Genomic DNA, 23468 nt, shown 5'->3' on the forward strand with positions numbered 1-23468 from the left:
AGAACTAAATGACAAGATAACCTGGAAATGTTTTCTTTGAATGTATGTGCCCTGATTTATTGATGCCACCCCATTAAAATAAAAATTTATTTATAAAAAAAAAAAGGAGGAATAAACGAAGTTGGCCAGTAAACCTAAGGTGACCAATTGTTCTCCTTTAGGGAGGACAGGCCTTCTTTTGTAAGTTCTGTCCTCTCTTGAAAAGTGTCCTCCTGAATGTCCTCCTTTTTGATATTGGAAGACTAATCTGTAAAAAGTCCATATTTGATTCATGCAGAGTCAATCCATTGCATGTGATGTGACGTATTTGTATCTAAATGAGTACTTTTTTCTTAAAATAATTAAAAATTAATAGGCATGTAAGCATTACAATATAAAATATTACAAATGTTTTTATTATGCATTTATCATACTTAGTGTATTATTATTGCAATGAATAAAATGTTTCTTTTATTTATATTGTTTTCTTCCATTTATTTTTGTCCTTTTCATTGTAAAAAAGTTGGTCATCTTAGTAACGCTAATGTTTACACTTGGGTGTTTATGTGACAGGTTTTGAACTTAAGCACCTCCAAATCATGGAGTGCAAGTGGCAAGCAACTAACTGCTGGCCTCCGTCCCTTTCCACAGAGTCCATCGTCAGCCTGAGGAAGGTACCAGAGATAAAGCAGGGTGCTGAAGCTGGGAACAGGTTGGTCCTTCCAGGTATCGCTGCTTCATTCACTCATTCACCACGCATCTGACATCAAACCCCACGGTAGGAGGTTAGGTCACCAAGATGCACCAAAATCCGTTGCCTATCCTAGGGAATCAGAAAGAAACAAGTGAAAGACATTTTTCGCACATGGAGGAGGGGCCTTTTCTCAGCAAAACAATTCCGTTCCGTCTGCCCCATGCACCTCCTCTAAGATGGCGGCGCCATGAGGTCCGCCCACAGGGTGAGAATATTCCCATGCTTTCGGGCTGCCGCCCTGGCCTGACGCGGGCCCCAGCAATCAGCATTCCTTGCCGCCCGAGCGCGGTCCCTAAGGCACCCGCTTGTGGCACCCGCGCTCGCCCTAACGTCCCGCCCCTTGGGCTTTGCGCGCAAGCGTGCATCTGCCTTTGGTTGACGCCAATGTGGGCGTGTCGGTTTCAGCGCGGCCTGTGACGTCTCAACGCGCCGTCAAAGGGGACTGCGTCAGTCTGAACAGGCTTCCCAAGTTACTTCCTGACGTTGCCTGGGGAGCTACAGTCGCCTCAGACCCCGTAGGAGGTGCCGGTGGCGCGCGCGCTTACGCCGCGCCCTGGATTCCGCGGCGGCGCCAAGGCCCGGCGGAGTGAGTCAGGTGGGCGGTGGCGCAGCGGGGCCCCGAGCGTGGGAACGCGAGCGCGCGCGGGCCGAGTGGGGGCGGCGCTGCCACGGTATGGCCTGAGGTCCCGCCCGGGGGCTGCTTGGGGGCTGTAGGGAGGCGCCCGGCGGCTACGGTGGGTAGGGGTGGGAGTGGGGGTGGCGGTGTGCAGGCCGAGCGCGGCCGACCTCGTTTTCTCTGTTCCTCTCCAGCCTTGTCTCTCTCGGCTTCCCGGCTCTCCTGGACGGTCCCCGCGGCTGAGTCAGCACCATGAGCGGCAACAGCTTGGATGCTAACGAGGACTTTGATGAGCAGTTGCGAATGCAAGAACTGTACGGAGACACAAAGGACGGAGACACCCAGAAAGATCCCGGTAAAGAAACCGATTCTTTTGGGCAGCAGCCAGATGACACCCCCTATGAGTGGGACCTGGACAAGAAGGCTTGGTTCCCTAAGGTAAGAGGGTGTCACCCGTGCAACTGCAGAGTGGGCTGCTGGTCCAGCCTTGTTTTCTTTGCGAGCTTTGAGTAGAGCCTTCCATGTGTAGTACTGGTTTTTGTTGCGTCTGTTGCAGAACCAGTGTGTAAAAGAAATAAATATTTAGGGAGATTTCTTAAATGTAATTTAATTCTTAAGTTTTTCCTATGCCTTATCAACCTTATCTGTGAAGGTCACAGTTGGCAATTACATTAGTGACTGCTTTTTATTGCAAAGAGGAAAAACCCCAGGAACAAACTTAGTAGCAGTTCCTCACAGGGAGCTGAACTCACGTGTCCTAGGAATTCAGATGTTCAGCTTATATTCTCTGTGCAAAATGCAGCTTTTTTTAAGCTATACATTTGTGTAGCATTACTGATTGAACTTTGTCCGCACCTCTACTTGCCTATTAAATTTTGTCCCTAGGCACATAAGCTTAAACCATGTAACCACAGGAATATGACTAGACGTGCACAGAATATGGATGGAAAAGATCTGTATGTATTTACTTAGAGTATTTGGAACTTGTTAAGCTTTTTATTTCAGCTTATTTCTGTAAAATAACTAGTGTTAAATTTTGTTCTATAAACTTTTCAGTTAAAGTATTCTGTTAATCAGAATCTCATATGAGTAGAAAAAGGATGCAAATAACACACTAATTGACTTGCAAGCCTCTATTAGCAAACAACCATATTTCCCCATGTATAAGACATACCTTAATTTTGGGGCCTGAAATTTGAAAGAAAATGTATTACATAAAGTTATTGAACTCAAGTTTTATTCATCATAAAATTCATACAGTGCTTCATCACTGTCAAAACTCCCATCCATTAGGTAGTCTGTGACTGATGACAAATGAGTCTTCAACAAAATGAGCGCAAAAACAAGTGTGAAAAAGCAGGAAATGCAAGTAAAAAATTCTACAACCACTGTATAAGACGCACCCAGTTTTTAGACCCCAAATTTTGAAAACTGGTACTTCTCATACACGGGGAAATACGGTATGCCTCCATTGTGTCACTTTACAAATTATTTATTTTGACTTATTTCTTTCCCATCTTGTGTTTATGTGTATATTCCAATTCCTCCAAATTGTTAAACTGACTAGAGTTGATCTTTGAACAACCCAGGTCTGAACGAGGTCCACTTATAGATTTTTTTCTCATTTTATAAACAGATGACATAAACGTATGGTATCAATAAGTGTAGTATAGTGCTGTAAATGTATTTTCTCTTTTATGATTTTTCTTTCTATACCTTTATTGTAAGAATACAGTATGTAATATATATAAATTACAGAGTATGTAATTGACTTGATGTTATCAGTAAGGCTTCTGGTCAACAGGTATTAGTAGTAAAGATTTTGGGGAGGCAAAAGTTGTACCCAGATTTGTGACTGAGCGAGGTGTTGGTGTCCCTAACTCCAGAGGCGGATTAAAGTCGGTTGAGGTCCCGGGCACAGAAGAAAATATTGGGCCCCTTAAAAAAAAGAGAGAGACAGGGAAAATAAAAATACCTGTTAACTGTATTTTTAAATAAGTAAAATATATTATGTGCTATGAATGTTAAAATTGCACGTTAATGAAAGCAAACTTGGTACCATTAGAAAAATGTGTAAAGATGGGGTTTTGCGGGGCCCTTCAGAAGCCAGGGCCCAGGGTGCAGCACACCCGCCGTTAAATCCGCCTCTGCCTAACCCCTGTTGTTCAAGGGTCAGCTGTGTTTCTCTCCTGTACTGTGGTGCAGATATGCTTTCTTTACCCTTCTGAGTTCTTTTGACAGAAGTCTAATAATGGGTTAACTTGTGACTTTTTATGCTATGGAAACCCATATCTCTTCATACTTTGAGTTTAAAAATTTTCCCATTGCTATGTTTGCCTAACATTGATTGATAACGAAGATATAACTATATTTTTTGCATTGAACAATTGTGTGTTTTTTTCCCTAAAAGCCAGGAGGATTGATATAATTAGGATTGGTTCTTAACTTGTTAGGACAGTAAATGATAATATAATTTAAAAGTTAAAACAAGCCTTTAGATTTACTATTGTCAGCCCCATTCTTTATATAGCAAATCAAAGTAACATTCTGTCCTCTTTGCCTACAGAAACATACTTAGTGTACATAAACTTGTGCATCTGTATGAAGAAATCTTAATTCTGTTCTTCAATTGCTAGTTGTCTATTGGGTTTTATTCTGTTTTATTGTCATCTGCTACTTCCTTGGTTATATGTCATAGCCTTAGTCAAGTAGACCATGGAGAGATTGTAATTTAGAAATGAGCCAACTAGAAAGGTACCAACATCATTTAAAATATGCTAGTACCTCAGGTTGTTGTGTTGATAATTCATGTACACGTATCCTATTGTTTTTCTTTTTATGCATGGTTTTCTGTATACAGGGTGGGGAAAAGTCGGTTTATAGTTGTGAGCATGCAAAACACAGTTTATTCTTGTATTATTATTTATTAATGTGTTATTAATTTACTGATTTTGTATTAATTATTTAAACTGTAAGCCTGATTTTGCCTCACTTAAGCCTGATTTTTCCCTACCCTGTAAAGTGACTATTTTTGCATTTATACTTAACTGTTGCAACTATTATTCACAGAAATACTTATGTGCTATATAACGAACATGCTGTAATATAACAGTGTAAATGTTTTACAGGAGAAGATAAATTTTGAATTTCTCTATATGTGCATGTTGAATTTCTTGTTCAGATCACTGAAGATTTTATTGCTACATATCAGGCCAGTTATGGCTTTTCTAATGATGGTGCATCCAGCTCTACCACAGATGTACAAGATGTTAATGCTAGACCTGATGAGGAATCTCCACAAAGAAAAACCCCCGAACCCACTGATTCCAAAAAGAGGGGAGAAAAGAGAAAGCCTGAAGCAGGCAAGTGGATTTAGCTTGTAAAATATGAATGTAAAATTTAAAGATGTGAATGGGTGTGTACATAGTTACTTTTTGGAGAATTATAATGGCTTTGAAGGAATCATTGAAATGAGTTTTTAAAAATTATTATTTTGGTTCACATGTTGGCTCTCACACTGACATCTTGTGGGCATTGGGTAGGCTGTTTCAATTCAATGCCTCAGTTGCTTCCTTTGCAAAATAGAGCTAGTATTAGGGGATTAGCAAAAGATCTGTTTGTAAGGTTATTATTTTATACTTTTTGAGTGTAACTAAATTTAACTTGTTAGTTTTGCTTCAGTGTGGCCATGTCTAACACAGTAGATTAGAGTCAGAAGCAACGTAATGCAAAGGCCTAAACTCTACTAGGATGAGGTGCTTTGTTTTTGTTTTTAAGGCAATATCATAATCATAGCCAAGATTTGGAAGTAGCCCAAGTGCCTGTCAGTAGATGAGTGGATTTAAAAAGCTGTGGTACATTCACACAGCAGAATAGTACTCAGCCATAAAAAGAAGAAAACTGTACTTTGGTGACAGCATGGATGGACCTGGGGAGGATTATGTCAAGTGAAATAAGCTAGTCAGAGAATAACAAGTATCATATGATTTCATTTACATGTGGAATCTAATGAATAAAATAAACTAACAAAGTAGAAACAGACTCATAGATACACAGAATAGACTGACAGCCATCAGAGGGGACGGGGCTGTGTGAACAGTGAAGGAATTAAGCAAAAATGAAAAAACCGTGTAGACTCAAACAACAGTCTGGTGATTACCAGAGGGAAGGGGATGGGGGAGGTAGAAGAGGGTGAAGGGGGATAAATGGTGATGGAAGGATACCTGACTTTTGGTGGTGAACACACAATACAGTGTACAGATGATGGATTACAGAGTTGTACACTCGAAACCTATATATTAACCAGTGTCACCCCTGTAAATTCAATAAAATGTTTTTAAAAAAGATAAACTGGCTCTCTTTTTTCAGACAGGGTTCTGAAACTAATTATCTGGTAAAAGATCCAAATACAGTGGTTTGAATTAGTCTTTCTTGTTCTAAGGGTAAGAAAAAGTTCCCGGAAGTTTTTAGAACGTACCACGTCAAGATTTTATAATGTGACTTTTACCTTTTCTTGCATGTGTTTTACTTATTTATTCATTTTTATTTTTAGGATGGTTTCATGTTGATGAAGACAGAAATACAAATGTATATGTGTCTGGTATGTATACCTTTTTAAATATATTTAGAGTAGAAAATAACTGATTTTGATATTTTTCACAGTGATTTTTTTTAGTGTCTCTACAGTCTGTTTCTTAGTGTGTTATTTTTTGTTCAATTGTTTACAGTAGTGAAGAATATGTTTATTACAAAACTAAGAAAAATTAAGTGCATGTAACTTTACATGCCATCCTTTTGTCTACTTTAGGTAACTTGTGACAGTTTATCTCTTCAGATTCTTTGCTACAAGGCTTAGGCAAAGCATAATTTTAATGTATGTTTGAACACACTAGAACAGGAAATTTCATCAGTTCTATAGGTTTTTGCATACATTTAGAAAAATCAAAATTGTGCTCATGCAAGTTGTAGTTTTTAATTTATAGAATGCTAAATAATCTTCACCTTTATTTCGATGCCTTTATAAATTCTGTAAATTTTTCTTGCTGTTAATAGGTTTGCCTCCAGACATTACAGTGGATGAATTTATACAGCTCATGTCCAAGTTTGGCATTATTATGAGAGATCCTCAAACAGAAGAATTTAAGGTCAAGCTTTACAAAGATAATCAAGGAAATCTTAAAGGAGATGGGCTTTGCTGTTACTTGAAGGTTAGTTATGTGGTCAGATAAGTTTCTTTTCTCTCCATTTTATGTCAGGAACCAGGGCTATAATTTTGTATAGATGATAACTAATATAGAAAATTATTCAAAATGGCATGAAGAAAACTGCAATTTCAGATTGTGCCTGTGTGTATCACATTGGCACGGTTATTCACTTGTTAATCTAACAAAATATAGAATCAGGTCAAAGTATTATATAAGTTATATGACTGAGGTGCTTTTGTCTTAAAAGAATTTTTACTGCAAAGATCTCTTTCAGAGCGTATGTATATAATCAATTCAGGACACATTTTTAAAAATCCACAAAGAAAAAAAAAGCCAAAAGTATTTTATTTACCCATTTGAATGAACTAGACTAGGGACCACTGCCTGTTATTGTTAATAAAGGTTTTTTAGAACAAGGCTGTATTCATTCATTTACACGTTTGTCTGTGGCTACTTGCATATTTCAGCAACAGAGCTGAGTGTTTGCAGCACAGACCATGTGGCCCACAAAACCTAAAGTATTTACTAACTGCTCTTAAGAAGAATTTTCTGACCTTTGAGTTAGACCATAAAGGAGAAGATAGCTTATGCTTACTGATTCAAAATATCTTTTTAATGGGAAAGAATGCTATTAACACATTTGCAGACCTTGATTGTTAGTGTCAAGTTGCACAGGAAAAGCTCAGTGTTAAAGGCAGCCATTATTTCTGGGACATCTCTTAGATCCAGGTGCCACCTACCATTGCATGTTATAGAACATGAAGACACACACACGTCATAGGACCTGCAAATAATTAGAGTGAAATGAAAGTGGTAAGACAACAGTACCAACACCATTGGTGTTTGTGAGTGTGCAGCATTTGAGTAGGTTCAGAGGGGTTAAGATTAAGCCGACAGCATTTTGGGAGATAGGGTTTTGAACTGGTTCTTAAATATGAGGGGATGGGACATGGGCCTGACCATTACAGGGAAGTAGTTATATAGTTTTAAAATGTGGAGTTGTACAAATTCTTCAAGGATTATTAAAAATTTGTGAACAGATTCTTAGGAGGTTTGATTGGATTTTAAAAGAAAAAATTGAGTTTTGAGAAACTTCACATGTACAATTTTATGACCCATAAAAATGCAAGATCTGTGGCCCTAGCTGTTTGGCTCAGTGGTAGAGTGTCAGCCCAGCGTGTGGAAGTCCCAAGTTCAGTTTCCGGCCAGGGCACACAGGAGAAGCGCCCATCTGCTTCTCCACCCTCCCCCTCTCCTTCCTTTCTATCTCTCTCTCCCCCTCCTGCAAAAAGTCTCCATTGGAGCAAAGTTGGCCCGGGTGCTGAGGACAGCTAGCTCCATGGCCTCTGCCTCAGGTGCTAGAATGGCTCCCAGTGCAACAAAGCAACACCCCAGATGGGCAGAGCATCGCCCCCTGGTGGGCATGCTTGGTGGATACCGGTTGGGCCCATGCAGGAGTCTGTCTGACTGCCTCACTGCTTCTCACTTTGAAAAAATACACACACACACACACACACACACACACACACACAAAATGCAGCTGAATTCAGTTCTTTTCAGTTACTCAGATTTTTGACACTGTAAGACTGACAACTGCCCCCTTTGTATAGGATCCAGAATCCACAATGTATCTAATGTACAAGCTGTCAAATAATCATAGTCTACTTCCAGTATATTACAGACCTACATTCCAATTGGTGAACAAAAGAATGAAAGATCAGTTATGCTATTCCCTGTTTCTTGAGTCATCTAGTCGTTTAAGGAAGTATCTTAGAATTTTAAAACTGAAATGCACCATAGAAATCACACAAGTTCATTTGCCTTGTTCTGTAGTTGAGAAACAGACCCGTCAAGAAGCAAAAGTGTTCAATAATGATATAACTTATTGAGCGACTACCATATGCCCGTCATTCTCCTTTATGTGTATTCCGTGTAATTTTGTGTTACTATTTCCATTTTACAGATGAAAAAACTGGGACTCGGGGAGTGTGAATAACTTGCCCAAGTTCACATGGCTGGTCGGAGGCAGCTATGTCTTTTCTTTCTTTTAAGATTATAGGTATTGATTTTACAGAGGTGAGAGCGAGAAGTAGTTGCTTCACTCTAGTTGTTCACATGGTGCTTGTCATATGTTCATATGTACCTTGACCGGGCAAGCCTAGGGTTTTGAACCAGCGACTTCAGCGTTCCAGGTCGGTGCTCTATCCACTGCGCCACCACAGGCCAGGCCAGGAGGGCAGCTATAACTTGAATGCAGGTTTCCTGATATGCATTCTAGAGTTCTTTATCCCCAGTACGTAGTTTTGTTTAAATCATTATTGCATTTATAGTTGTCATTCATCTAAAAAAACCTGACATTTCTGTGTGTACCTTACTGACTGTGTCTTGTTTTCCTTTTATAAAGAGGGAATCTGTGGACCTTGCATTAAAACTTTTGGATGAAGATGAAATTAGAGGCTACAGATTACATGTGGAGGTGGCAAAGTTTCAACTGAAGGGGACATATGATGCCTCTAGGAAGAAGAAGAAGTGCAAGGACTACAAGAAAAAGCTGTCTCTGCAACAAAAGTTTGTGTTGCTCTTTTTTCTCCTTTTTGAAAGATTTCATACAGATATCCCAGAGTAATCTTTTAGTAATGGCCACTTAGTTTTGTTCCATCAAATATACCTACAAATTATTTTTAAAAAATTTCATCTGTACCATAGGATGATTTGGCAGCAGGGGTGTTTTCATTTTCTGGGGTGTTGTTTGTAACACAGCAGGGGCATAAATGAGATAAGAGAGCTGTCTCTTCAGGAGATGTTGAACGTCAGATTAAATAAAACAGTTTACGCTTGTAAACCAGAGCCATTAGTTCTTTTTCAGTGCAGATTGAAATCAGCTATACAGGAGCTAAATTTTTACATTCAGATTTGTTATAGGAATTAGAAATTTGAAATGATAGGTTTTATCAGTGTATTTACTATGTATTAAATATAGTGTATATGCCATCAAGTTTCTGTTAGTCCATTTGTTTAATATATTTTGAAATATGCTAGTTTTAAAAAATTAGCCAAGATGATAAAAGTACTTTTATTAGAGTGACTTCTGGTAATGCTTAAATTATTGATAAATTGATCATAAAAGTATTTACTTGTGCTGTCCTATAGTTTTTAACAGGAATAGTTAAAATAGATACTTTCAATTTTTATAAACAGTATCAGTAAAATTTAGAATTATAATAACAAAGAATGAGTACGTTTATGACGAGACGAGATCGGGCGCGTTCAGGGTGGTATGGCCGTAGACGCCTAAGAGTACGTTTATATAAATCAATACAGTTGGTCATAATCATGAAAGGCCTGAAAAACAATAGCAATTTAAACAGATTTTTGGCTTTGGACTTTATCTTTCTAGATAATCATACGTACTGAATAATTAGCAGTTTTTCAGGAATGTCAGTGGAATATTTGTAACCAGATAGCAGTTCTAAAAAAATACGCTACATCCTAGGATTTCAGATACTGTATCTATCTTTCACTTGCTCGTTATTTTTATTCAGCAAAGTTCTCTGAATGGAACTGTGACTAAAATATACACTTGTTTTAGAATCAAATAATGATCATTTAAAAATTCTCAATAAAGGATTATTTCTACTTTCTGGCATTAGGCAGTTGGATTGGAGACCTGAGAGAAGGGATGGACCATCTCGCATGCGCCACGAGCGAGTTGTCATCATCAAAAATATGTTTCATCCTATGGATTTTGAGGTAGGATCCAGTGTTCTTGCTGATAGTAGAAACACTGATACGCCTTCTTTTGAGGGAGCCCAAAACTTGCCTCTTCCCGTCTTTCTCATGTCAGGTCCTGCACATTGATGTCCTCAGGGTAGAAAAACTTAGCCAGTGATAACATATGACTTCACTTATATGTGGAATCTAAAGAACAATATAAAGAAACAAAATAGAAACAGACTTATAGATACAGAGCACAGACTGGCAGCTGTCAGGGGAGGGAGGTTAGGGTGACTCCGTGGAAAAGGTGAAGGGATTTAGCAAGGAAAACAACTTACAGACACAGACACCAGTGTGGGGACTGCAGGAGGAAGAGCAGCTAGCAGGAGGTGGAGGGGGGACCAGGGACAGATAGTGATGGACAGAGACTTGACTTGGGGTGGTGAACACACAGTGCAAAATACTGATGATGTGCTCTGGAATTGTGTACCTAAAATCTATATAATTTTATTAACCAATGTTACCCCAACAAATTCATTTAAAGACTTAAAAAAGAATCAGTCAGGGTTTTCAGATTTTCCGTTTAGCCCAGTGTTTTTGTTTTTTTTTTTAAGATTTTATTTATTGAGTTTAGCGAGAGGAAAGAGAGGATAGAGAAAGGGGGGGAGGAGCAGGAAGCATCAACTTGCAGTAGTCACTTCTTGTATGTGCCTTGACCTGGCAAGCCCAGGGTTTCAAACCACAGGGCAGGCAGCCCAGTATTTTTTCAGTTGTATGGAAGGTAAGACTGTGTACCATCTATACTGTGGCCCCCAAATGTCAGCTACTTAGAATGGGAAATTATCAGAAAAATAATCATTAAAAGATTTATGGGAACTCCTTGTGTGGTTCAACAAGTACAGGTTGATTTTGATGGGGAGGATTATTTTATTTTCACACTTCTAAGTGAAAAACCTCACTTTAGTACTTTTTTAAAATTTTTATTTATTTATTTATTTATTTATTTTTGTATTTTTCTGAAGCTGGAAACGGGGAGAGACAGACAGACTCCCACATGCGCCTGACTGGGATCCATCCGGCACGCCCACCTGGGGGTGATGCTCTGCCCCTCCGGGGCATCGCTCTGTTGCGATCAGAGCCACTCTAGCGCCTGGGGCAGAGGCCAAGGAGCCATCCCCAGCACCCGGGCCATCTTTGCTCCAATGGAGCCTCGCTGCGGGAGGGGAAGAGAGAGACAGAGAGGAAGGAGAGGGGGAGGGGTGGAGAAGCAGATGGGCGCCTCTCCTGTGTGCCCTGGCCGGGAATCGAACGCGGGACTTCTGCACGCCAGGCCGACGCTCTACCACTGAGCCAACCGGCCAGGGCCTTCACTTTAGTACTAAAAGTTTGGTTCTTAGAGCTACTTGGTTGATGAAATACATCCCCTGATGTTTTGATAGTGAAGGTTGTTATTCAAGACCTAATTTTTACAAAAGTCTTTAGCAGCTCTTAGGACTTTATGGTATTGATGTTCGTGTAAAATTCCAAGAACAGCAAATAATAAAGGAAGAAGAGCTACTGTAGAGGTTTAAGGCAGACCAGCCTGACAGAAATTTCATGTGGGTCTGTGCAAGAGTAACCACCCCAATGTCGGATGAAGATTATTGACTCAACAATCTTAATCAAATTCGGTTATGTTCAGGGTTATTTCTGCTTTAGCAGTCCCCAAAATAATTCTATTTTTACTGGTCCTCAAGTGTAAAAAGGTTGAAAACCACTGGTTTAAGGAATGTTTATTCTTCATGTTGCATTCTGCCACTTGTTTTCATATTTTTCTTTATTATCTTCCTGGATTCTGAATAAGTTACACATATAAAAAAAAAGTTCATAATATAAAAATCCAGGTTTACAAATGATCTAGTTGTAAACAAAGTCCACTTTGGTTCTTTTGTACATTTAAATGGAGTCAGAATGGCAATATCATTTTAGCTGCTTTAGATAAGAGTCCAGAATGGTCTTTTGAGCTCCATCCAGGTAAATAGCGATGTGATCGGGTTTACTGTGCACCTATGGAATCTATAGATCTTTTGAAATCATTGGAAAAAGAACACATGGTCTACTTATGGTTTTTGATGTCTCTTCTGACTAAAATCCTGAAGAATCTTGCAATATAGCAGAGGTGCTTTAGACTTGCAGTGATAATGAAACATGTTTAAATAATTTACATGTAGGCTAAATACTTTTTGAAACGTAGTCCCTTCCACGTGGGGCTTTAAAAGGAGTGCAGGTGGATCCTGGTATCTAGTCTACTAGATACAACTCCAGAATTGCCTACAATTCATCCCATTTTATCCCCCCACAGGAAATAATTGTTTTTTTAAAATTAGGAGACCTATTAAAACCTATGATGTGAGGTCCTTGATTCAAACGTTCTACACTCCTAACACTTCGTGTTGATACGAATGCAAACCTAACTCGGTGTCTGCAACTCTGGAGTAGGAGACTGGGGGGGAATGCCGCTGCTTTCGTTTCTGCTCCCGCCTCGTTCCTTGTTCACTGAGACCCCCTATTTGAGTCTAGATGTCACCTTGGCCAGACTTAGCTTTCCTACCTTAACGAATATTCTTTTCCAAAAAGCCTCATTTATTCTACCTTGCCTCTGAGAAATTCCCTCCAGTGATTACTTTTAAGGATAAGAGTTTAGTGTTTGTAAATTCTTTTTGTTTCTCAAAGATTTTATATTTTGGTTTTACAGAGAGGAGGAGAGGGGAGCGAGAAGCATCAACTCATAGTTGCTTCACCTTAGTTGTTCATTGCTTGCTTATCATATGTACCTTCACTGGGCAAGCCCAGGGTTTCGAACTGGCAACCTCAGCGTTCCACAGACTGGGTGCTTGTAAATTCTTGATGGTTCAAAAATTCAACACTTTGTTGCTTTCATAGCATTTATTATTATGTGAAATAATTGGATCTCAAACAGAATATGAGCTTCATGAGCCAGGACTCTGTCTCCTTGTTTGTTTGCTGTTAGTATGTCCCATGTTAGTACTGTGCCTGGCACAGTTGGTTCTCCATGTATACTTAGAAAAGGTCCTTGGTGTATATGTGGAGAAAAGGTGAAAGGCTGATGGAATGAAACCTGTTACTCAGGAGGCAGACTCTTTTCATTCCTGGATGGAGAAAACAGCTTCTCTTTGCAAAGAGAGGAAGGGTTCCTTTTTGGGCACGGATGCCACTAAGGCTGAGGGTAGCAGTGACCTTCAGAGGTCACAGGTCGAGAAAGCCTTGGTGCTGTCAGGTTTGTCCACTTGCCATGGTCTTCTATGGCCAGCTGAGCTTGATCAGAGCCTATCTTACAGATTACAGACAAACATGTTTTTGTTCAGTGTCTCTGGGCCTGACCCTCAAAGTGTCCCAGTGCAGACCTGTCCAGTACAGTAATGTCCAGCCTCATGTAGTTATTGAAGTTTAAGTGAATTTAAATGATAGAAAACTGAAAATGGAATTCCTCAGTTGTAGTGGCCACCTGTGGCAGTAGCTACCATATTAGTGCAGATACTCATTTCCAAGACTGCAGGAAGTTCTGCCAGACAACACTGGCCGAGATATGGTCCACTTCACTGTAGAGGTGGGTGTTCAACAGGAAAACCTGGTTTCCTTGGACATTTTTGGGGAGTGTTTGATTTGACTGAAAATTCCATATTAATCTTAAGAACAGACATCAACGTTGAGTTTTGTAGTGAAAACATAAACTGAATTCGCAGGTTATGTGGGAGTCAGAAAGAAGTCAGATTTGGGGGGTGAACTATATTTTTATTTCAAACAGAGGACCAGTGTTGGCAGCAAAATACCTGAAAAGACTCTTTGGTATCAGGGAGAACAATATGAAGGCTACTATTTTTAATGTAACTTCACAGAGTTTTCAGTATTGAATTCAAAGCCTATTTAAAATTGCATGCCTGGCCTGACCTGTGGTGGCTCAGTGGATCGTGTGTTGACCTGGAATGCTGAGGTTGCTGGTACAAAACCCTGGGCTTGCCTGGTCAAGGCACATATGGGAGTTGATGCTTCCTGCTCCTCCCCCTTCTCTCTCTCTCCTCTCTCTCTTTCTCTCTCTGTCTCTCTTCTCTAAAATGAATAAATAAAAATAATTAAAAAAAGAAAAAAATAAAATAAAAAATAAAATTGCATGCCAATAAAATAAATTTGAATACCAAGAGATGAAGAATTAAAACTCAGATGCAAAAGTCAGTCTTGTGTATACCAGCACTGTTCAATGGAAATGTAATGTGAGCCGCACATGTAATGTAAATCTTTCTAATAGCCACAATAAAACTGTAACAGGAAAGGGGAAATTTTAAAGAATTTTAATTAACTCAATCTATCCAAAATAATGTAATTTTAACATTACTAAAGATATTAATGAGCTATATTATTGTGTATTTTCCTTTCATACTAAATCTTAAAAATGGCGATCTTCATTTCCTACTTGAAACAAACCTCGGTTTGGACTAGTGGCATTTCAGGTGTTAGTGGTCACCGATTTGGACAGTGTAAATTTATATTCAAAAAGAATAAAAAATACAGTTTGTTTATTTATTTTTAGGAAAACTAATAGCACCCTGGAAAGTTACAAATATTGACTGCAGGAAGTTTCAGTGTATTGGTCTGTCTAGTCTCAGGTCTGTTACTTTCCAAGTGTCGTTTTTACAAAATTTCCATGCTTAGCTTTGTTAAAGAGTTTGCCACCTGACCTGTGGTGGGCAGTGTATAAAGTGCTGACAAGGGATGTTGAGGTTGCCGGGTTGAAACCCTGCTTTGCCGAGTCAGGGCACATAAGACAACCCTTTCTGTCTCTCTCTCCTCTTAAAATCAATAAATAAAATGTTTTTTTTTTTTTTTTTTTTTTTGGATTTCTCTGAAGCTGGAAACGGGGAGAGACAGGCAGACTCCTGCATGCGCCCGACCGGGATCCACCCAGCACGGCCATCAGGGGCGACGCTCTGCCCACCAGGGGGCAATGCTCCGCCCCTCCAGGGCATCGCTCTGTTGCAACCAGAGCCACTCTAGCGCCTGGGGCAGAGGCCAAGGAGCCATCCCCAGCGCCCGGGCCATCTTTGCTCCAATGGAGCCTCGGCTGCGGGAGGGGAAGAGAGAGACAGAGAGGAAGGAGAGGGGGAGGGGTGGAGAAGCAGATGGGTGCCTCTCCTGTGTGCCCTGGCCGGGAATCGAACCCAGGACTTCTGCACGCCAGGCCGATGCTCTACCATTGAGCCAACTGGCCAGGGCCAATAAATAAAATGTTTTTTAAAAAGTTTTTATAAAGCAGGGGATTATTATCTTTTAAGCTTCAGAGTACTGTAAAGCAGTGAAGATACATTAATTATTTTTAAACTGGTATAAATGAAAATGGAGACTTGGATACAGAAATACAGACAGTGTTCCCCTCCCCCAACAATGGATCACACTTATATTTGTTAAGTATTTTGAAACTTTTTGTTTGTACTATAATCCCGATTTCCCTTAGTGAATAGAATAGAGTTATTAGAAATAGTTTATAAAACTTTGAGGAAGCTTTTATTGACTTTTCATTATGTGTACAAGACTGCTGTGTTCCGTAAGGCATGCAGAGTTCATTTGAATGTGATTCCTGCCTTCGGAAAGCCCACTGTCTCATAGGAGCTAACCACACATACGTACTGCAAAGCTACCACACGACTTTACCAAATGACTTATGCTCCATTCCTTATTCCTCTCAGGTCTGATAGTTATATAGAAAACAAATTGGCCCTGGCCAGCTGGCTCAGTGGATAGAGCATCAGCCTGGTGTATGGACGTCCCGGATTTGATTCCCAGTCAAGGCATAAAAGAGAAGTGACCATCTGCTTCTCCCCCACCCCTTCTCTCTCTCTTTCCTTCTTGTAGCCAGTGGCTCGATAGGTTTGAGCATCAGCCCTGGGCGCTGAAGATAGATCGGTTGGTTGGTCTGAGAGCGTTCATCCCACTAAAAATAGCTTGATTGATTCGAGCATCAGCCCCAGGCATAGATGCCGGGTGGATCCTGGAAGGGGTGCATGCGACAGTCTGTCTCTATCTCCTGTCCTCGTTTAAAATATAATTCAAAGAAAGAGAAAGAACAAATTGACTTCTTCTCTAAAATTAGATGTTATAAGTGGGGGAAATCAGATTTCTTCTACCTGAAATTTCTTTTTATTTTTTTTAAGATTTTATTTATTGATTTTAGAGAGAGGAGAGACAGAGAGAAAGGCGAGAGGCAGGGGCAGAGGAGCAGGAAGCATCAACTCATAGTTGCTTCTCATATGTGCCTTGACTGACCTGGCGACCTCAGCATTTCAGGTAGACACCTATCTACTGTGTCACCACAGGTCAGGCTCCAGCTGTAGTTTCAGAAGCCGTAGATTTATAGGCTATTATTTATTTTACATTTGATTTTAATAGCTGCCAACCAGTTGCTTAGTTTTGCTTTCTGACAAAACTTGAGGAGAGAAAAGCCATTTTTTGTACATTTTTGCAGTTCTTCAGTTGGTTAAGAAAATAAAATCCTGTGAGCTAGATGAATTTAAATGTTCTCTAAATGTGTATGTCTTGTACCTCAATAGAAATTCATAGGTAGGATATGCTCATTTATATCTACCAGAAATCTTAAAACCTCTTTTTTTTGGGGGGGAATGGAGTCCACCTGAACTCAAGCAGCAGTGCTGGAGTGTTCTTAATAAATTTGTAGTTGCAAGGAAGCAGCAGTTAAGAACATGTTTTACTGTGTGCTTAGTATCAGCTCCTTGTCTGTGTGGTTCTGTCGCAATGTGTAGTAGACAAGAGGAACAGAAATCTTTCCATAAGGGAGGTTGACCCTGTGAGTTAAAATGGAATCCTAGCACAAAGACCAATCTCAGCACCCTTAGTCGATGGAAGGCAGAAGGCGTGTATCTCTCCCCATCACATTTCTCTGTATAGGAATCTATGCAAAACACAAAGTAAAGGGCTCTCAGTGACGCAGTCACCACCCCCGCGCAGCACGTGAGAACTAGCAGTCTGACTTTGTGTGCACCACACCACAACTTCTCCTTCGTGTACAGCGGCTGTTACTTGGGATTCCTAGTGCTGCTTCTCTTCCCCCTTCCTGCCATTGTACACTTCTGCTGCTGCCGGCTGCATCTGCCATTCTCTTCTCCTAAAAACAGGGCAGACCTGTAGCAGTAGCAGCCATGCAAGTTTAACTTCATTCGATTTTGACTTTTGTTTTAAATTGTGTAGAATACGGACAAACATAACTAACTTTAAGCAAAACCTTTTTTACTTGTTGGTATGTCAAAGTAAGAATAAAAAGTTTGATTCTTGCAATCTTTACTTAAAGAAAGGGGTAGTAAACCTGTTTGAATTGTGTGTTTTTGCAGGATGATCCGTTGGTGCTGAATGAGATCAGAGAAGATCTTCGAGTAGAGTGTTCCAAGTTCGGACAAATTAAGAAGCTTCTTCTCTTTGATGTAAGTTCATGGTTTGGACTAATGATATCTAAAGCAGTTTTCTTCCAGTTAAAAGTTATTACTGAATGTCAGTATGCCCCAAATTTTATTTCTATTTTATTTATTTATTTATTTATATTATTTTTATTTTTTTTAGAGAGAGAAAGATGGAGGGACAGGCAGGAAGGGAGAGAGATGAGAAGCATCAACTTGTAGTTGCAGCACCTTTAGGTGTTTATTGATTGTCTTCTCATATCTACGTTGGCTGGGGGGCAGCAGCCCAGCCAGTGACCCCTTGCTCAAGCCAGTGACCTTAGGCTTCAAACCAGCAATCTTGGGCTCAAGCCAAGATTGGGGTCATGTCTGATCCCACGCTCAAGCCGATGACCCTGCATTCATAGGTGGTGAGCCCGCACTCAAGTCAGTGACCGCAGGTTTCAAACCTAGATCCCCAGCATTGCTCTACCCACTGCACCACCATCTGGTCAGGCCCAAATTTTAGATGAACATTGTTATATAATATGTTTTTTCATCTAGTGGTAGTCATCTGTCAGCAATAATTAGATGAAAACGGATTGTAAGTCCAGGCTTTAAAAGACTTAGTATGCTGTGATTATTTCCTTTTATCATTCCTCTATAGTAAATGATTAGGTAGAGAAAATGTAAGAAAAATGTATCAGATCTTATGGATACTCGTTGGTCCACATGTCTCTCTTTAAACTTTTATGTATTGATTTGAAAGAGAGAGATAAACATCGATTTGTTGTGCCACTTATACATTCATTGGTTGATTCTTTTTTTGTGACAGAGACAGAGAGAGAAAGGGACAGATAGGGACCGACAGACAGGAAGGGAGAGAGATGAGAAGCATCAGTTCTTCGTTGCGGCACCTCAGTTGTTCATTGACTGCTTTCTCATATGTGCCTTGACTGGGGGGCTACAGCAGACCGAGTGACCCCTTGCTCAAGCCAGCAACTTTGGGCTCAAGCTGGTGAACCTTGCTCAAACTAGATGAGCCTGTGCTCAAGCTGGCGACCTTGGGGTTTTCAAACCTGAGTCCTCCACGTCCCAGTCCGACACTCTATCCACTGTGCCAGTCTGGTCAGGCTGGTTGATTCTTCTATGTCTCCTGACCAGGGATTGAACAGGCAACCTTCCTGTTGTCGGGACAGTGCTCTAACCAATTGAGCTACTTGGCCAGAGCAACATTTTCCCCTCTTGAATGATTCTCCTCCTCTGTATTTGGAAAACAATCAAGAAAAATATCCTCTATCTGTTCACCTCCTCACCCGTTTTTTTTTTTTTTTACATCCAAATTGACAAAATAAAAGAAATATTGTTTATTGATTGCGTACTGCAAGCTACTTTACATGTTATGTGATTTAATCCCCAATTCTTTGAGGTTGATAGGTACTAATATACTTATTTTACAGATGAGGATCCTGCAAATTTAGAGTTTGAGCGCCTTTGCCAAGCTCTTTCAGCTGCTAAGTGGCCGAGTCAGGATTGAATCCCAGTGTTCTTGGACTTCAGAGTCCACATGTAACGGCTCTGCTGTCTTGCCTGTCCTACACAGTGTTGTCAACAGAAACATTTCCAAGAATGTCATGCTTGATTCGTGCTAGAAAAGATTACGCTAAAGAAGCAGCTAGGTGGATGTCACTGGCTGGGATGAAAGGGGAGAAAGGCTTCATGTGCAGGATCTTTTAACTCAGATTGTTAGAAAGAATACTACTATGTACATACTTTGTCAAATGTGTGCTTTATTTTAAATTTTCTCATTTATCCCCTTTTTTTTCCTTGTCTTTCTAGAGACACCCAGATGGTGTGGCCTCTGTGTCCTTCCGGGATCCAGAGGAAGCTGATTATTGTATTCAGACCCTTGATGGACGGTGGTTTGGTGGCCGTCAGATCACTGCCCAAGTGTGGGATGGAACTACAGATTACCAGGTAAATTGTTTAACTATCAGGGGAACATAATTCGTTACAACAAATACTGATCCAGCAGTCTTTTGGAGAAGTTTTGGATTTGGTTTAATCTGTGTAATATAATAGTAGCACTTTAAAATAATACTTGCATTCAGAACATAGAAAAATGTTCAACCTTTCAATTTATAAGTTTGAAATTTGAGGTTTGCTCAAGTAGTGATAAGAAAAAAAAATACGTTAAACCAAAATGTTTCTCTTCCTTTATGAAGTACAGAGTTTACATATTAACTTTTTAATTGACAAGAATATTTTTGCAGTAGTGTGGTGTTAGACATTTATTTAAATGTTCTTAAAGTTAACTAGTAAATCAAGGTGTAGAGTTTTGAAAACTGAAGATAGGGAATTGTTTTGATTTCCTAAAGAAGCAATTCCTTATAAAATCAGGATACTTTTGCCAATATTGGAAATGCTCAGAGATGTTGCTTTTCTCTTAAAATTTATTTTGATGGTAGTTTCCATTTATACACAGGTGGAGGAGACCACAAGAGAAAGGGAGGAAAGGCTGAAAGGATGGGAGGCTTTCCTCAATGCTCCTGAGGCCGGCAAAGGTCTTCAGCATTCACAGTCCCTCTGTGCTTCAGAAAGGGCAGGGCCCTCCAGAGTAAGGCATTTTTCAGAGCACCCTAGCACATCTAAAACGAATGCTCAAGAAGCCACAACGGAAATGATGTTTGAAGAACCTATAGATGAAATGAAGTTTGAGAAAACGGAAGATAGGGGAGAATTTGAAGAAGATGCTAAAGTAAGTGGCTCCAAAAAAGAGGCTGAAGAAGGCTGCCTTGAAAGAAAGTCTGAGGAAAGCTGGCTCAGAAGAGAGCATGAAAAGCACCTTGCAAGAGAATCTGGGGAAGGCAGTCCCAAAGAAGAGTTTGAAGAGGGTAGTCCTAAAACAGAGTCTAAAGTGAAGGGCCCGGGAAGAGAATCCAAAAAGAGGCGACTCAAAACTGATTTTGAAGGGAATGGCCTTGAACAGAAGTCTGGAGAAGATGGCCCCAACAAGGAGTCTGGAGAAGAGAACGGCCCCCAAAAGGAGCCTGAAGCTAAGTCGGAAAGAGAATCGGAAGAAGACTGCTCTGCAAAGCTGTTTGAAGAGGGGTTGGAAAAAGAATTTGAAGGAAATGGCCTTAAAAAAGAGTTTGATGAGAATGGCTCTGACAGGGAGTTTAAAGAAAACAATCTCAAAAAAGAGTTGGAAGAAAATAACTCTGAAAACTCAGAATTTGAGGATGACAGCTCTGAAAGAGCCTTTGATGAGGAAGGCTCTGAGAGAGAGTTGAATGATGAATCAGATGGAAAGGAAAGAGAGGAAGATACATATGAAAAAGTTTTTGATGATGAGTCTGACGAAAGAGAGAACGAAGAAGAAGCAGATGAAAAGGGGCTTGAAGATGACGAAAGGGAGGACGAAGATGATGCAGATGAAAAGGTGTTTGAATATTCAGATGAAAAAGAAGTAGATGCAAAGGAGGATGAAGAGGGTATAGATGAAAACGTGTTCGAAGAGGAGGATTCCAATGAGAAGGTATTTGATGAAGAATCCTGTGAGAAGTTGTTGGATGATTCTAATGAGAAAGGGACTGTGGGTGGTTTGGGGAATGTTCGGGAAGAAGGAGGCCTGTCCACAGGCAGCAGCTTCATCCTTAGTAGTGATGGTGATGATGATGATGATGATGATGATAATATTTAATCCTTCAAACTTATTTTTGAGGGAAATTACTGTCTACGTTTTGCTTATGTTCCAGGGTAATTATTAGTAGTGTTACATGATCACGTGCATAGTGGTAGGACACTCAGATTAATGCATTGACATTTTTGTTGTTACTGTACTTAATATTTTCAATATGTTAGTTGGCTATTCAGTTAAAACTTCATAGTATAATGCAAGTAAACTGGATACTCGTCTTTTGTCAGATTTGTTACATGCATGCAGAATATTTTTAAAATATTCTAATTGAAGTTTGTGATACTCAAAATAAAAATAAACTTGTTAATATGCAGAAAGTGAGAATTGGACTTGAGTTAAATTGCATATTAAGTTCTTACTATTGCTTTATTCATACTTAAGTTTTGTTTTTTAAGGATTTGAAAAGTCCAATAGGAGTTCCTTGCTTCCAGCTTATTTTACCACTTAGGTCCCTATATTCCCTCTCTAAACCAGAACGTGTTACTAAAGCTTAGAAGGTAAAGAGCACTTCGGAGTTTTTCCCTGCCCAGTCCCTGCAAGTTACTTTTCTTCGTTTTCCTTTCTACCCTCTTCCCATGAAAACTGTTAGATGTTCAAGAGTGAACTTCCTGAGGTCTGTAGCTTCCGTTAGTGCAAATACAGAAAAGGAGGTTAGAATTCTACTCTGTACTGTTTGGGCCCCTTTAGAAGTTGATTAGAGTTGTGGGTCCTCTCCCCAGAAAAGTGTACGCACTATACAACTAGTTCCCCTGGAGTTAAGAACGTCTGTTGTCATTCATACTTCAATTTTGCAGTTTTTGTTCTAGAATGGTGCCTAGTACTGTGCTAAATTAAATGTTTCAATAAAATGTTGGGTCTTTTTTGCGTATGCTTTCCAAATTGAGTATTGGTGAATTGAATTCTGATATAATATTAAGCAGTTATTCTCATAAATTAGAAGCATTGAAATAAACTGCATTGATGCTTTTTCATTATACTGTCTGAGTGTAATCATTATCCTCCTTAGACTGGAAAGAGTTCCGGTACTTAAAGCCAGCTTTCTGAGAAGTTTTGAGTTGATGTTTGAGATTTCTTTAAATTTATTTATGGGAGAATGGGAGGAGGGAAGACAGAGAGACAGGAACATCGAGCTGTTCCTGTCTGTGCCCTGACCGGGATTGAACTGGCAACCTCTGTGCTTCAGGACGATGCTCTAATCTACCGAGCTATCTAGCCAGGGCTGGGCTTTTTTAAAATTGGCAGGATTTTCACCAGGGATAAATAAGTAAAAGATGTGAAGAAAGTTAATTGAAAGACTTCAAACCAAAACAGTGTTCCCTTTTAAAGATAAGCCAGAAACAGCTAAGCACTAAATTAATTGGAAAATTGGTTTTCTAAATGATAGGAAAATGAAGTTTTATCTTCCACATACAATGGTTGGGACACAGAAATACAACCATTAGGGTGTTTTCATTCACTGTTCATTCATTTGGTTGGTATCAAAATGCTCATGCTCTTCTTATAATCACTCTGAAAATGAAAGCTGCAAACAGCTGTAAATTGGTGATTAACTTATGAGGGACTATTGATAAATTAGGAGTCACGATGTGCACACAGAGTCACCTGTTTTCTATGTAATCAGGTTTCATTCATCCTGAAAATGAAGTTTATTATGAGGCAACAATACATCCTGTTATCAAAAGAAAAAATTTAGGGGTGGATTCTTAAGTGCAGCAATACTCAACAATTACCTGGCTTTTTTTTTCTTTTTCAGTAAGGAGAAGGGAGATAGTGAGACAGACTCTTGCGTGTGCCACAACTGAGGTCCACCTGGCAACCCCTGTCTGGGGTCAATGCTTGAATCAACCGAGCTAGTTTTAGCACCTGAGGCTGACAAACTGGTACCAACCGAGCTATTAGCATGGGGCCAACACCCGAACCAATAGAGCCACTGGCTATGGGAGGGGAAGAGGATGAGAGGGGGAGAGAAGCAGATGGTTTCTTGTCTTGTGTGCCCTGACCAGATATTGAACCCAGGACATGTGTATGCTGGGCCGACACCCTCCTCGCTGAGCCAACTGGCCAG

The 23468-nt window shown here is 39.9% G+C and overlaps 1 protein-coding gene across 2 annotated transcripts; it reads left to right on the forward strand.

Moving 5' to 3' along the window:
- Window positions 1-1146: 1146 nt before the first annotated feature.
- HTATSF1 (HIV-1 Tat specific factor 1) lies at window positions 1147-22377 on the forward strand. 2 transcript variants are annotated; one of them, XM_066356749.1, is made up of 10 exons: window positions 1147-1328; window positions 1544-1787; window positions 4531-4711; window positions 5902-5949; window positions 6402-6556; window positions 8958-9121; window positions 10204-10303; window positions 17662-17751; window positions 19543-19680; window positions 20189-22377. In XM_066356749.1, the coding sequence occupies exons 2-10, from the start codon at window positions 1602-1604 to the stop codon at window positions 21404-21406; spliced, it is 2280 nt and encodes a 759-aa protein (XP_066212846.1). In that variant the 5' UTR covers window positions 1147-1328; window positions 1544-1601; the 3' UTR covers window positions 21407-22377. The 2 variants fall into 2 exon arrangements, with proteins under 2 accessions (XP_066212846.1, XP_066212847.1); XM_066356750.1 differs by having other exon boundaries at window positions 1147-1319.
- The last annotated feature ends 1091 nt before the right edge of the window (window positions 22378-23468 follow it).

The sequence above is a fragment of the Saccopteryx leptura genome, chromosome X (assembly GCF_036850995.1).
Source record: "Saccopteryx leptura isolate mSacLep1 chromosome X, mSacLep1_pri_phased_curated, whole genome shotgun sequence".
Classification (NCBI taxonomy): Eukaryota; Metazoa; Chordata; class Mammalia; order Chiroptera; family Emballonuridae; genus Saccopteryx; species Saccopteryx leptura.

What these genes read in the sequence shown, in the direction of transcription:
- HTATSF1 (XM_066356749.1), top strand. Translation starts at nt 1,602, where the DNA reads ATGAGCGGCAACAGCTTGGATGCTAACGAGGACTTTGATGAGCAGTTG. An exon ending in AGAAGCTTCTTCTCTTTGAT is followed by an intron (nt 17,752 to 19,542) that starts GTAAGTTCATGG and finishes TTGTCTTTCTAG; the next exon opens with AGACACCCAGATGGTGTGGC. An exon ending in ATGGAACTACAGATTACCAG is followed by an intron (nt 19,681 to 20,188) that starts GTAAATTGTTTA and finishes ATTTATACACAG; the next exon opens with GTGGAGGAGACCACAAGAGA.